At 42.6% G+C, this 13,598-nt stretch overlaps 1 protein-coding gene across 3 annotated transcripts in view; it reads left to right on the top strand.

The window, feature by feature from the left end:
- Positions 1-13,598, top strand: part of LOC311145841 (steroid hormone receptor ERR2) — a gene marked incomplete at both ends in the record, with an annotated part of 49,076 nt that continues 35,478 nt past the window's right edge. Inside the window, 2 exons of one of the 3 annotated variants that reach the window (XM_084182169.1) lie at positions 1-50; positions 4,509-4,577. In XM_084182169.1, coding sequence (XP_084038295.1) covers positions 1-50; positions 4,509-4,577 — 119 coding nt within the window. Of the gene's footprint in view, positions 51-4,232; positions 4,352-4,508; positions 4,578-13,598 lie in introns of those variants that run through there. The other 2 variants (XM_084182172.1, XM_084182170.1) reach the window with 2 other exon arrangements.

Genomic DNA, 13,598 nt, shown 5'->3' with positions numbered 1-13,598 from the left:
ATGGACATTTCAGAACTTTGTCTGCCAGACCCTCTCAGCTATCATAACCAGTAGGTGCACTTCTTTCTTTCAACCTTCCTTTTAACATACCCTTCTTTTGTGATATTGGATATAACTTTTTTCCCCTCTTGCAATCTTTCTTTCTTTTTCCTCCTCTTTCCTTCTTTCTTGTAGAAGTGCCTGCATTTGTTTCCTTTACAAAGGATCTGCCAATCTCGGCACTGAACTTTTTACTGCTATTGTTAAGATGTGCACTGTGCTTTTCCTGGTTCTCTTCCTCACACACACACTCACACACACAAACACAGTAATGTGCACTATCTGACTCTTTCTCTATATATATGTTTTGGAGGGCTGTTAATTCATACAGGACTGTGTGCTGCCAGTGATATCCTAAAGCAACAGGGCAGGTGTGCTGTGGTGTGTCTGTGGTTGTGTTCAATAGGGAGAGAGGACCCTTAGCCCTTTAGCACGTTGTCAGCCGTGTGTGTCACTGTGCACATTTCATTAAGAGCATGGCCGATCAATTAGGAGTAGCTCATTGCAATGTGCGTGTGTTTTTCCTAAAGAATAGAGGGAATGTGTCCTGTTGGGTTAGAAGCTTGTTCTGGGATGGCTTTGTTCTCTGTCCCTGTCCTGGCCGGACTGCCAACCTGGCAGAATCAGAATACCTTTAAAGAGATTAAAGTTAATTCATGGAATTGGGGAGGATGAATTGCATGCTGCAATATTTGTATGTCTGGGGATAGACATTTGAAAGAACCGTGTAATCCCAGTGATCAGGCAGCTCCATACCAGCTCCATCCCAGCTAGTAGCACACCAGCCAGGCTGCCTGTCTGAGAAGTCCTCGCTAACTGTGGGTTTGCATTTTATATGCACTTCTGCTTTTATACATTCATATCTTGTTGGCATGTAGGAGATTTATTTTTTATTTTATAGCTGACGGGTATGATTGTTTAAAAAAAAAGTGGAAATGTATCTTCAATCCTATTTTATTAATCTACTTTAGAAAGTGTTCTAAAAAATACAACAGGTAGATATCTATACATGTATGTTTTAATATCATTTTACAGTACAGCTATCTGTTGCTTGAATTTATGTTTTTTTTACGAACATATATTTTATGCCCAATATTTCATTCAGCAGTAACAGTCTTTTAATTTGTAAGGTCTGTAAGCATTATTATGTGCTTTTGATGAAATTCTTTATACTTGCTGTGACATCCTCATGTAGTATTCAAGACAGTCATTATTTCAACCCATAACTCTTTCCACGCAAAAATCTAATCAGCCAAATGTGTCTGTCGTTGAAGCTGGATTATGATAAAAAGGCACCATGCATGTCTGCTGAAGGATTGAGATGTATTTTTCTTTTTTGGGGGGGGTCATTTAGCAGTTGCTCTTATCCAGAGCGACTTACAGGAGCAATTAGGGTTAAGTGCCTTGCTTAAGGGCACATCAACAGATTTTTCACCTAGTCTACTTGAGGATTTTAACCAGCGACCTTTCGGTTACTGGCCCAACTCTCTTAACCGCTAGGCTACCCACCGCCCTATGATATGATAGAAAATAATAAATTAAAGCAGTTGAGCAGTATAGATTTTCATGGATAGTATTTCAAAGGAATACGATCACAGTAATTCTCAATGGGATGTAATGCAAAAGAGGAAAAGGGTTGAATTGTTCTGACAGCCTAAGGATTCACTCACTTGTTTTCAGGAACTCTAGTTTGGGCATTAACCATTGCCCGCTCAGAGAGGAAAAGCCAATCTAGTGAACTCATTAGCTCCTTAGACGCACAGTCATAATCTCCTTTGTTTTACAGAGGTTCTATATAACTCTGCCTTTTAGATACACCTCAGTGGTAAAGGGTCAACGTAACCAACTTGCTCATCATAATATACAATAATTACTGAGACATATTTAAGATACCTTTATTTGTATTGATGTTTACATAGTATACTGATTTATTATTTTACAATTATTTTTAACACTCGAAAACCTTTCAAATGCAATCTTCCACCTCAAAATGTGACTCTCGTATTCATTTTTATGATTGTCTTCTAAATCATGTTGTTTGGTGCAATGTTAACATCATTCTAACCTACTTTGGTGGTGATTCATTATAAGCACTGTAGCCAATATGAGGTGCATAAATTCAATGATTAAATGCAGTCTATAAAACTTGTTTTTATTTTGGATTGTCTGACATTATATTTCCGATAGGGAAAGTTAAATTTAAGATCATTGTGGCAAGACTGTAATTTCAACAGAAACTTGCAATATAATGATTTAGGATTTCATTGGAAAGGTGGGCACAATGCACAACGCAAATAATGTTAATGTGTAATTAAGCAAAGCTTTACTTTGGTGGCTTTAATGATACATGTAGGTGATGCAGAATGAGTGATTTATGTTGCATCATGTAATATAACATATAGTATACATATAATATATAATTCAGTGGAATACGATTATTAAATACGAATAATATTTTGTCTCAGTTGTGTTTCACACTTCCATTCATGTAACATTTATAAGACAAGCAATTCTAATTTGAAATTTGTACAAAAACTACAACTACAAGGGTTGGTTGGCATTCAAAATACTGACTGTATTTTACATGTTTTATTTTATATCACATACGATGTAGAGACAGCGTGTGTTTCATTCTCTTCTGTGATATAGAAAAGGTAATACCTTTAAATGTAATATATAACGGCATATTAATTATAGGTTTGACATCATTTTGGTTTTCAATGATATAGTTATTAGATGTATGTGCATGTAAAAATGAAATTAGTCAACTAAACACTTATTACTGCTTTAGTCATATATAGCGGTAATTACATACAGTAGATGTTTTGACATGCAATGGCTGGCAATATCTCAAACATAAATCAGTTTAAGATCAGCGGTGATCTTTTTCATAAATCGCATTGAATTAATTTAGATATGTATCTACAGTAACACTCTAACATACACTTAAGATGTATTTGAATTAATTTAAAATAAAATGTCCAACAATTTTTTTTAAACAATTTTTACAAAGCAGTTAATCCAAAACTAAAACCATTACGAAAATGATTCAAGACTTTGTAATGAAAATAACGTTGGTCAACATCTAAAATTAAAGTCTTTGCTTCTAACTGATGCAGTGTTGTTAATTATAGGACATAGTTTGCATTGAGTTTACAGTGTGTCTCCTGTGCTTGGTTGCTGGGATTACTGGGACGAATGTGCACCATGTAATTAGCAGAGCAATGATGTGGAAGCAGTGTAGTATGCTGCTCTATAGATTGACCTGGGGGCCTGAGTGACACTGCCTACGACCGTAGGAATCGGATTGAAACAGTGACCGTTTTTATTTCAGACAATACGGAGAGGTATGTATAGCCTATTACTGCTTGTTTGAATTTGTCACCCAAATACATTTTCCCTCAAAAAGAGCAATAGTAGGTATGACGTGGCATGTCTCTCTCCACAGCTTCAAGCTTGCTCTATATTTATTCTCCCTTCTCGATTGGGATGATGGATAGTAAGCTACGTATAGCAAGATTGGGATGGATAGCAAGCCGTAATTCACAGAAGTTGATTTGTTTAAGTTGAAGTCTCTCTTGGTTCAGACAGCAGGAGGTAACATATGGGAGTCAGACAGGCTTATTGTTGCTCTCCTATTGCTCTGGCTGTTTCAGCGGCACTCAGAAATCAGCCAATGCCGAGGATAGTCAGTTTGAGTTCATCTTGGCTCGCTAGCAAACACGCTGAGCGGCAGGCAGCTGATTGAGACAGGACCCCTCTCTATCCCTTAATGTTCCATCAACACCCTCACTGCTCCTCTCAGCCATATTTTACATGTCCATATTCCATTTAGTGAATGAAAGCTTTCTGATGCATTTTCACAAAAGCAAAAGTTAGCACACAGCGATGAATTAGATGTAAATTTGTTTGACTTCATTTCCAGGTTTCTACATTAGGCTCAGTAAAATATCCATCTCTAACATTCCTTCTTGTCCCTTCTCTCTTTATTCTTATTAGGTTTCAGAGAACAAGGCGAGGGAATTACATTAGTGTATCTTAAGTTAAAAGCTCTTTGCTCTTTGACCAAGTGTTTCAGTGTTATTGGGTTAATCAGATTTTTGCTGTCTTCATGGAGATGCTATCGCGGGGTATAGGTAGTGGCGGGTAACCAAAGCAGCCCTGCACAGACACTATCCAGATCAGCTTACGGTAATTTGGTTTCAGAATACATTACCAGAAGAGGCTCCTGGCCAAGAATGGCCACCCCGCTAAGAGACAGGAGCCTGTGGTTGCTGTGGCCACTGCAGCCAGCCAGCCCCAGCCGGCCCAGGTGACCACCGCTGTTCCCCGGCCCACTCCAACCCTCCTCCTGCCTCTCGCCCTCTGCACTTAAGGGGAGGTGTCGGGATACGTGCCTTTTAAGAAAAACCTAATGTTTTAAATTCAATTTGTCACCCAATTCTAAATGCATCTCCTTGTACCAACAGGGCTTCGTTGTCCAATTCATTAGGGCGATTACTCAGTCCACTGGCCACACTGGAGCCCTCTCATTTCTGGTAAGCCTTGCATATAAGTATAATTTCTTTCACTGTAAACATGTCACTCAGACCAGGCTGTTCAGGGAGGGTGGGGGGGGGGGCTACTGCCCCCGGCCCCCAGGGCGTTAAGGGATGCAGAGTGGATTGACCCTCCCTGCACTCCATTCTTTTTTTCTGTGTTTGTAATTGTTGGCTACTTGCACCTGCTTTTTAAGGGATGCTCTTCATACCCCTTCACTTATACCTTCACATGCAGTGTCACCCTTCACTCTTCCCCGCTCTGGCCCTTCATGCATCCTTATCCCCCAGCTAACTAGGCAGGACAGAATATAAGGACAGAGTATTGAGACTCAAACTAAATTAACTGCACACATCTACTTCACCTTCCCTGAACACAGCATCCCAGCAACTTCATTTTATTTGCCATTTAACTAGGGCCTCATTGAGATGCTTACTTATTTCTTGTAAAAATACATAATGAAGATGATGAAAATACATAGACATGGTATAGAACATTGTTTTTCAACTTCTGTTTGATGTTTCTTTGATCATTTTCCTTTTGATTACTAACTGTTTATGTGAAGTGTGTGTACTGATATAGTTTATCACAGAACACCTCGATAAGAGCGTCTGCTAAATGACGTAAATGTAAATGTAAATGATAATTGTATATAACACCCATTGTTAATGCTCTAAAATGACCGCTTTATTTTGGATACCATGACTCATACGAGCTCATGCAGTGTTTGGCCTTTCTAGTCTTCTGTAATGAGCCACGTTTCACTTTGACCGTTTCACGACATCCAACTGCACTAAAGCCACCAAACGTCACCACACGTCCCTCCTGATTTTGGCCACGGTAACCTTGGACACCTTCACCGCAGTGTGAGAATCTGTTTAAAAATAACCAGCTCCATTAGTGTAGGATGCTAACCTGGCTACGTAGGTTACCCTCACGCCCTTGTGGCAGCCAAGTGCTATCACTGACACGGTGCGTCAGCACTTCTTTCTGTTGCTCCAACACTGAAAGGCCCCTCTTGATTCATATGCGCACACACACACACACACACACATGCACGCACACACACACACACACACACATGCACACACACACACACACACACACACATATAAGGAGGCTCAGATGGAGGACTGTCAGAGAAGCTGTAGAAAAAGTGTAAAAACATAATGACTGCATTCCGAATATTATAATACGCACTTTATAAGTTCTCATGAGAATATACAGATTTCAGAGTCCATGAGTACACCAATATTTGGGACAAAAAGCTTTAACTACATGTTTATTGCTAATATTCACTGCACAGTGAATATGTGGATAGAGTGTGATTGACCAGTTATAGTTTAATCATTGAAGATCTTTCTTTGGTTTGGTGTGTTATTCATCTCGTCATCTGTCTGTTTTCATTCATTCCTCTCTCTGTCTGTATTTGCGTCTGCTTTGCCGCCCAATAGACGCCAGACTGAATGATAATTCTGCAGCTTTTCGATACGCTCTGTCTTAAATGTAATGGAGGGAACATGCTAAGTCCGCTAATTTACACTTGGTAAAAAGCGTGACGTGGAGTGGACTATGCAGGCGTTTATCAGTGAATGTTATTGGTATTGAGCGGCCAGTCGTTTGAAGGTTATGTTTCTGAGCAGTAATTGAAATGCAAAATAACATTAGGATCGATGGTTAGCTCTGTTTATTTATGAAATCAATATTGAAACCGTCCGTCACAATAGCAGCTTTGATTCTTACTGACAGCTTAAGTACGGACAGACGGACTGTACACGGCCTCTGCAGCCCTTCCAGGCCTCCCAGCCATAACAGCTGTTAGCCTAAGAGCCATTTGCCTCCTTGCTCTGCCCTGCCCTGCACTACTCTGCTCTGTTCTGTCCTGTTCTGTTCTGCTCTGCTCTGCTCTGCTCTGCTCTGTCCTGTTCTGGCCGCCCAGGCAGACTGATGGCATGGAGCATTCTAGGAGGTTCTGATGACATGTTGTAGGACTGTCTGAATGACAGCATTGATGAGCTTGGATTAGGATCGACACTAAAGCTACAAGTTCAGGAGTTAACATTAATACTGGAGTAAATGCAATCCAGTCTTGATGTAAAGGGTGTGATATTGTAGGGTGTGTACATGCTCATCGGACCCTCGCTGTTGTTGTGTGCATGTGTCTCTCCCAGAGAGAGAGAACACTAGCACGTTCTCCTGGTTGGGTTTGCCTGCCCTGGGGCCAGTACTTCTGAATCACCAACCATTAACATCCTAGCATGCAGGCTGACTGCTGGCCACCCTCTGCCTCAGTGTGCAGGGCTAGTTTAACTGTGGTGACTAGGAATATTTATTGATGTGTTTATTTCCTAGGGTCCTTGTCAATAGGCGTTGCAGTCGCATTACAAAATGAATGGGAATCTTGTTAAAGGGGTTTCACCTGTGAGTTAGAAACGTGTCACCACCAGTCGTCCGCTGTGATCTTTTTCTGGGGTTTGTCTTTTAGGAAGGTTACCACGTCCATATCATTTCTTTGTTTTAATTCAATGTCAAGGTTCTATCTTCTCTACGTAAATCAAAGTCCGTTATACGGGCGTTTTGTCCCTCTCTCAGTGCTGTGCTGACCCGTGAGTGTCTCAGTAAACCAGAGTGCATTATAATGTAAATCTTTATTCATCAGTCTCTCTGCCTGAGAGAAGCCTCTCTGCTTTCATTTCTGGAATGTCATAGCAGGGGCATGGACATACATGATGCCGTAGAGGGTACATAGAGGTTTGGCAGGGGGCACTGCATGTGTTATGGAAGGTGGAAGCTAGTCATATTTCATTTTGTGTTTTTACATGCTTTTACGTGTTTGTGTTTGACAATTTTTATAATTTCATATTTGTATACCCAGTACCCACAAATAGACACAAAACACAGTGAAATGGTTTAGTTGAGCTGAGTAGTATAACCTGCCAGTTAGGTTTCCTCTATCACTAACACTGCTCTGACACCAGACGGTGGCGGCTGCTGAGATGTATGTTTAGATTGCCCCCTGAAGGAGACTCATTAATTCAAAAAATGTCCCCAAAGTTTAATTATTCCTGAATGGCGTGGTGTTGGACGCCAGCATATAAATCATTCAGCCCACCCACCTTTTTATTATCAGCACTATTTATGGGGAATGAGGAGAGGGTCTGGGAGAGGGGCCCAGAGTATCTCTAGAGCGATTTGAATCGCTTAAACACACCACCCCATAGCCGTGAAATAAAGGCCTGGGGCCGGTTCCATACAGTGGAATGACTAGAGATCATTGGTTTCCTCTGCATCAAAAGAGATTCAGTTATCGCCTCAAAGATGATGAAAATAAACAACTTATCCAGTGAAATTAAAAATCTAATGTATTTTGTCCTCACATTTTTATCAGCATACTGTATGTTCAACATTTAACATTATTTCAGTGTTCCATATTCGACAACTAATTTGTAGCTCAGCCGTGCTATGTTTATGTGTGAGCCTGTGTAAACATTGACACATTTGATTGCAGTTCAATTCTTCTGGACACCTGATAAACCCGTTAGTCTTGCCTCGTGTGTGTATATATATTGTGTGTGTGTTTGGCCCTTCCTCTGATGAAGAGGGTAATTTATGGTAGTAGCAGGACAGGCTCTTTGTTTAAAGCAGGTAGAGTTCCCCCTAAACAAGGACAGCCTATCAGAGGAAGATTAATGAAGTAATTTCATGCATGGCTCCTTGCCTCTGTCCCCCTGTACTCTGAGTCACTGTGTCTAAACCTGTGATTTACATTGGTCTGCCTTAAATAGGCTTAACCCTTTACAATAATATTTTCTCTGTTTGTACACACACACACTGCAGAGTGCATGCAATGACTTTAACCCTATACACACCCTCTGTGCATTAGTCATATTTCTAGAAACATATGTGTGTTCTAGTTAGATTTGACACATATTACTACCTTGCTGGTTATAGTTGTCCTTGGTAGACAGGGTTGTGTCTGTGTTGGTTCCAGAACAGTGTTGTGTGGTATACATCTGGAGCCAGATCTCTGTGCCTGTGGTTTAGGCCAGGGAGTAGAAAGGCTAGTCAGGCTCAGTTAGACATAGTGAGGTGTGTGGGATCTGAATTACACAAACACTGTTTATGATTAGGCATTAGGCATCCACTGCCAACGATTAATGCTCTCGATGACACATTTGATGGTCGCTAATTATTTTGCTGAAAGAGCACCATTAGACTTTCTTCCTACAGTGAGATGAGATGAAATGATACAGTATAGCTCCCTAACGTGTGCCAGGCCAAGCCAGGGCTGTACTCAACTACTTTTTTAATGTGATGATGATCTGTCCTACTCTACAGGGAGCTTCTCTGCTGTGTATGCAGAGTAGTGTTAACTCTTCTATTGCTGTAGAACTATGTCTGAACTGGTAACCCACTCCCTAACAGGGTTCTAGCATCTTCATCTGATCTTTCTTACCGTCATTTGTTTTCCGAGGAGCCTTAGCCCTTTTCAGAATAGGATCTCTCCAGTGTCACTCAGACAGTTTACGTCAGACAAACAGCAGTGCCTGTATCATAAGAGGTCCTGTTTTTCCTGCCAGCATCTTTCCAACAGGAAGGAAAGGGGGGGGGGGGGGGGAATCAATAGATGTGATCTGTGTCTTGGGCAGCCAGCACTGTCTTGTGGCTGGCCTGTTGGAGCGTGGGGCTCATGTTGTCGTAGTGGGTGAGCTCATGGCTTTATAAAGACTACAGTGACATCGCTGTGGAGCAGCTAAATTTAATCCTCTGTTGGAGACTGAAAAACGTAATTGGCCAGGCCACGGAGCTGCATGGTCCCCCCCCAGTGGTAACCCAGCACCACCCAGCTCCATCCAGCCTCATCCACTGGCCTACGGACTATTGATCTGGGGCCCACGCATAAACAGCCCTGTCTCCCTTCCGCTCTCTCTCTCTCTCTCTCTCTCTCTCTCTCTCTCTCTCTCTCTCTCTCTCTCTCTTCTCTCTCTCTCTCTCTCTCTCTCTCTCTCTCTCTCTCTCTCTCTCTCTCTCTCTCTCTCTCTCTCTCTCTCTCTCTCTCTCTCTCTCTCTCTCTCTCTCTTCTCTCTTTCTCTTTCTCTGTGCCTCTCACCCTCTTTTTCGCTTTCTGTTTGTCTGTCTCTCTTACTCCTCTATTGTGTTCTTCTATAGATCAGCACATCATATATCTCTGTCAGCCGACGTGTCCGTTAACAAAGAGGACCCACCCCTCCCACCCCCTCTACACCCACCCTGACCCTTCCTCTATCTGTTTAGAGCAGGACTAATGAATGAGAAAATCCCAAATTAGGAGGTTCTCCCAGACTAAGAATAAAATATGTCCTATGGGGTGCAGGGAGTGCCTCTAGCCACTATACTAACCACTGCCTCCTTTTACATTTACTCCGATGCATCTCCCCCTCCCCACTTACACACACACACAAAAAAATTGCCCCAGGGGTATTTTGTCTACATTCCCCTGATGGTCATTAACCTGGACCCAGTTATATAGAAAGACATCCTCCATATTTCACATGGTCCCCCCCCCCACCCCGCATCCCATTTCATTTACATGGACCCATGTGAATACAGACACCCTCCAGAAACGTCTCCCCCTAAAGATGACGTTTGTCCTGTATTCCAGTGATTGTAGCCAGTCAGCCTGTGGTCCTGGTTCCAGTCAGTCAGGCCTCCCTCCCTCCCATCTCCCTAAATGAGTCGTCCTCCATGCAGCCGAGCGGTAAGAGGTGGCGGTGGCCCCTGGAGGTGAGGTCACCATGGCAGCTGCCAGTGGGCTCTGGTGGTGGCGGGAGGCTGAGACGGTCTGTCAGGAGCTAATTGAGTTCCACCTCCTGCGCTGATTCTGGGCCAGTGGCTTATCAGGGACATCGCCCAAGGGCCTCCAGGCAGATCTGCCCCTACTGGGGCATCTGATATCACCATCACCCCGCCTGCGGATGTCATCCCCCCCCCCCCCCCCCCCCCCCCCCCCCCCCCCCCTCCCCCATTTCCCCTGTCTGCTTAGAGAGGGGGACTAGGGGCTGGGATGAGGTTAGCCAACGCTATCAAACCATGTTTTTGGCATCCCACAGCCGACAGCCAGAGAGAGAAAAGTACATTCTAAAATGATCTCATGCCATTGTAAAACTCTGTCGCAGGAGGAATCGTTGAGTACACATTTGACATTTTTCCCATTTTGAGTTGAGCTTTTATTATAAGCACTCGAGTTGTGTGATGTGCTCATATAAAAAGTAAATGCTAATGTAAGTAAGAGATACAGAATGTCTGAGTGTCTGTCTGTGTATGTGTTTAACACTTCAGTACAGGCATTAGCACCCTACAGAAGTCAGCATAGAGCTCACAGCAGGAATACTTACAAATTGGACCAATTAGTTTCTCCAGGCTCTGTCGTGTTCCTGTGACAGTGTGCAGAATGTTCAGGCCGTGTTCAGAATGCTTCTGGCGGCCCATCCGGGGAAGGAAAGGGAAGCGCTGAGACATAAGGATGAGTGCTCTTTAGTTCCCTCTCCTCCTAAAGAAGAGGAGCGGAGAACGGGAGAGGAGCGGAGAACGGGAGAGGAGCGGGGCTCTGAGATCATTAGGGCAGCTAATCCTGGTCACGGCAGCAGCAGTGGAATGATATTAGGGATCTGAAATGCTGTTAGGAGGGCCAGGTGGAATCAGATTAAAACCAAACTGCTCAGTGTGCTTTTGTGGGCCCATAACCCACCACTCAGCATGAATTCTGATCAGTACAAAGGGAACAAAAGGAGGAGGAAAAGGGAGAGAGAGCGAGAGATCTTTGATGTGCAGTCCTCCAGTATGCAGCCAAGCAGCAGAATGGAAATACACTTTCTGTACTTGAGAGGAAGACAACTATGGATTTCACAACATACCTGGGTCTTCATCAGTTCAGTGGACCTTTTCATGTTATGTCCTGTCTGGGATACATCCTAATTAGCACCTGGTCCATATGTTGTATTTTTATTAACACCATTCCTGCTGTCAAATTATTAATGTTCAAATTTTATTCGCCATATTAATAATAGTATTTATAGATTTAATTTGAACCTGTCCCATTTGAGAATAAGAATATTAATAGAAATTTAAGAAAATATTTGATGAATGTACACTAGGTTCAAATGGTTAGTATTCATTCAATGTCATTAATCAATATAAGCAGCCTTCTGAAAAATATAAGCACAGCGGTAGCATAATGTGTCACTGCGGAATGAGTTAAGGAGATTCTAGCCAGCACATCTATTATAAATGACCACATAGAGCTGGAGGGGAAACAGTTAAGACACTTATGCAATTATGCTAAGTGTCACCCTGGAGGTGACCTTTGAACTGGGGTTAAGCTTACTCTGAATTTGTGAAATAAAAGCTAAATGGAACCATCCCGCATGCTGCCATTTTAAATATATAGCCTTTAATAAGCCAAGTGCAGGTGACCTATTATACAGGTGCACAGAGCTATCTAAAACAGAGAACATAAAGCAGATGAATAGAGGCTCCTTTCATTCATTTATGTGGATACAACCAGCATGAGTTATTTAAACAGAGACACTACGTTATAAAGCATCAAGGAGATTGAGCTTTTTATTTCATTATCTTGTTATTTTCTTTTGCTCTCACTTTCTAAGAGTACAAAGAGTAATCTGTATGAGATATAAAATATTCCTTAAAACACGAAGAGAGAAAATAACCTTCAAACTTCCTTGGCTTTACTTTTACCTCTTCAGATTTTTTTGTAGGTATTGTCCAACTTGTTTTTATAATTACTTTGAGAAATACTGTAAATTGAGAGCCATGATACCTAGTAAAAAGGGTGGTTATGGGTTTTATATTGTGTACGTTCTATGTTGAAAGAAATTCCAGGAGTGTTCAGCCAAAGGGCTTATTCCACAAGGTCGACGGTTTTAACAGGGGGCATTTTTTATTATTTATTTTAGCAGTTAACCTTTTTGTGAATTTCCAGAGGTGGTGGGCACCTGGAGCTCCGATGAATATACATGACAGGAGGGAGGGAAACCCGGGAATTAGATTTAATTTGACATGCTGACCCCCATCTCCACGGGCCCATGAAGCCAGGGTGAGAAAATAAGGTTGACCCGCTGACCCCTGGGCCTGAACCCTACTGTCACCCACCCTTACAATTAAATCAGCCAGAGAGAGCGAGAGAGGAAGCTATCCCGGCTGGCCCGGCCCTTCTCTGGCTGGCCAATGGGGATATGGAAAAGGCCTCTGTCTCACCCTCTCTGGACTCTGAGACGGCCGACCATGTGTCGGCCCGGGATAGATCCTGATAGAGACGTTAGGCGTACTGGTAGAGAGTGTCCCCCCCTCTCCCTGCACTGCTGATGGGAAACTGACATGTAAACTATGTAAACATTACCATTAGTTGGCAATATACTAATATAACTAATGTACTAAGACAGAACTTAGGCTGTCTAGCTGCCACTGAACCAGGAACCTGGTGTCTGCATTTGCATAAGCCACGCAAGGCTCAATTTCATTAATGTGGGCGAGTGCAGATGACCTTTCACCTTGTCAGTGGTGCCTAATGCAGAGGTGTGTGTGTGTGACCCTGCCACGACCCTGACGGGTCACTGTGTCCACACGACCTTTAGGAAGCATAGAGGTTATCCATCTCTCATAGCACTCTATCTCCTCAATTCAATCTGTATGTTCAGGAAAAGACCAGGCTAGAAGAGGTTGTTTTTATCAACTGTCTCCCAGTCCGCTTTGTGTGGTGGCGACAGAAATACATTTGTATGGACAAAGAGCTGTTTTAGGGTTAGATGCATTGTATCGACACAGCCAGAGGTTGCACTTTATTTCACTCATGGCAGGCAATACATCAGATGAGATGCTGTTATTTACCAGACAGTGAACAAAGTCAATATCCTTCTTTTTCTTTTTGCCTGCCTGCTGACTCAAGGAGACCACTGCAGGTATGTTCTCTGTACTCTGGCATTTTTTACACCAGTCTAAAATATGGGTCCCAGGCATGCAGTCGT

This window comes from Coregonus lavaretus, assembly GCF_964263955.1.
Source record: "Coregonus lavaretus genome assembly, chromosome: 18".
Taxonomy (NCBI): domain Eukaryota; kingdom Metazoa; phylum Chordata; class Actinopteri; order Salmoniformes; family Salmonidae; genus Coregonus; species Coregonus lavaretus.
This window is presented reverse-complemented; position numbering and strand designations above follow the sequence as displayed.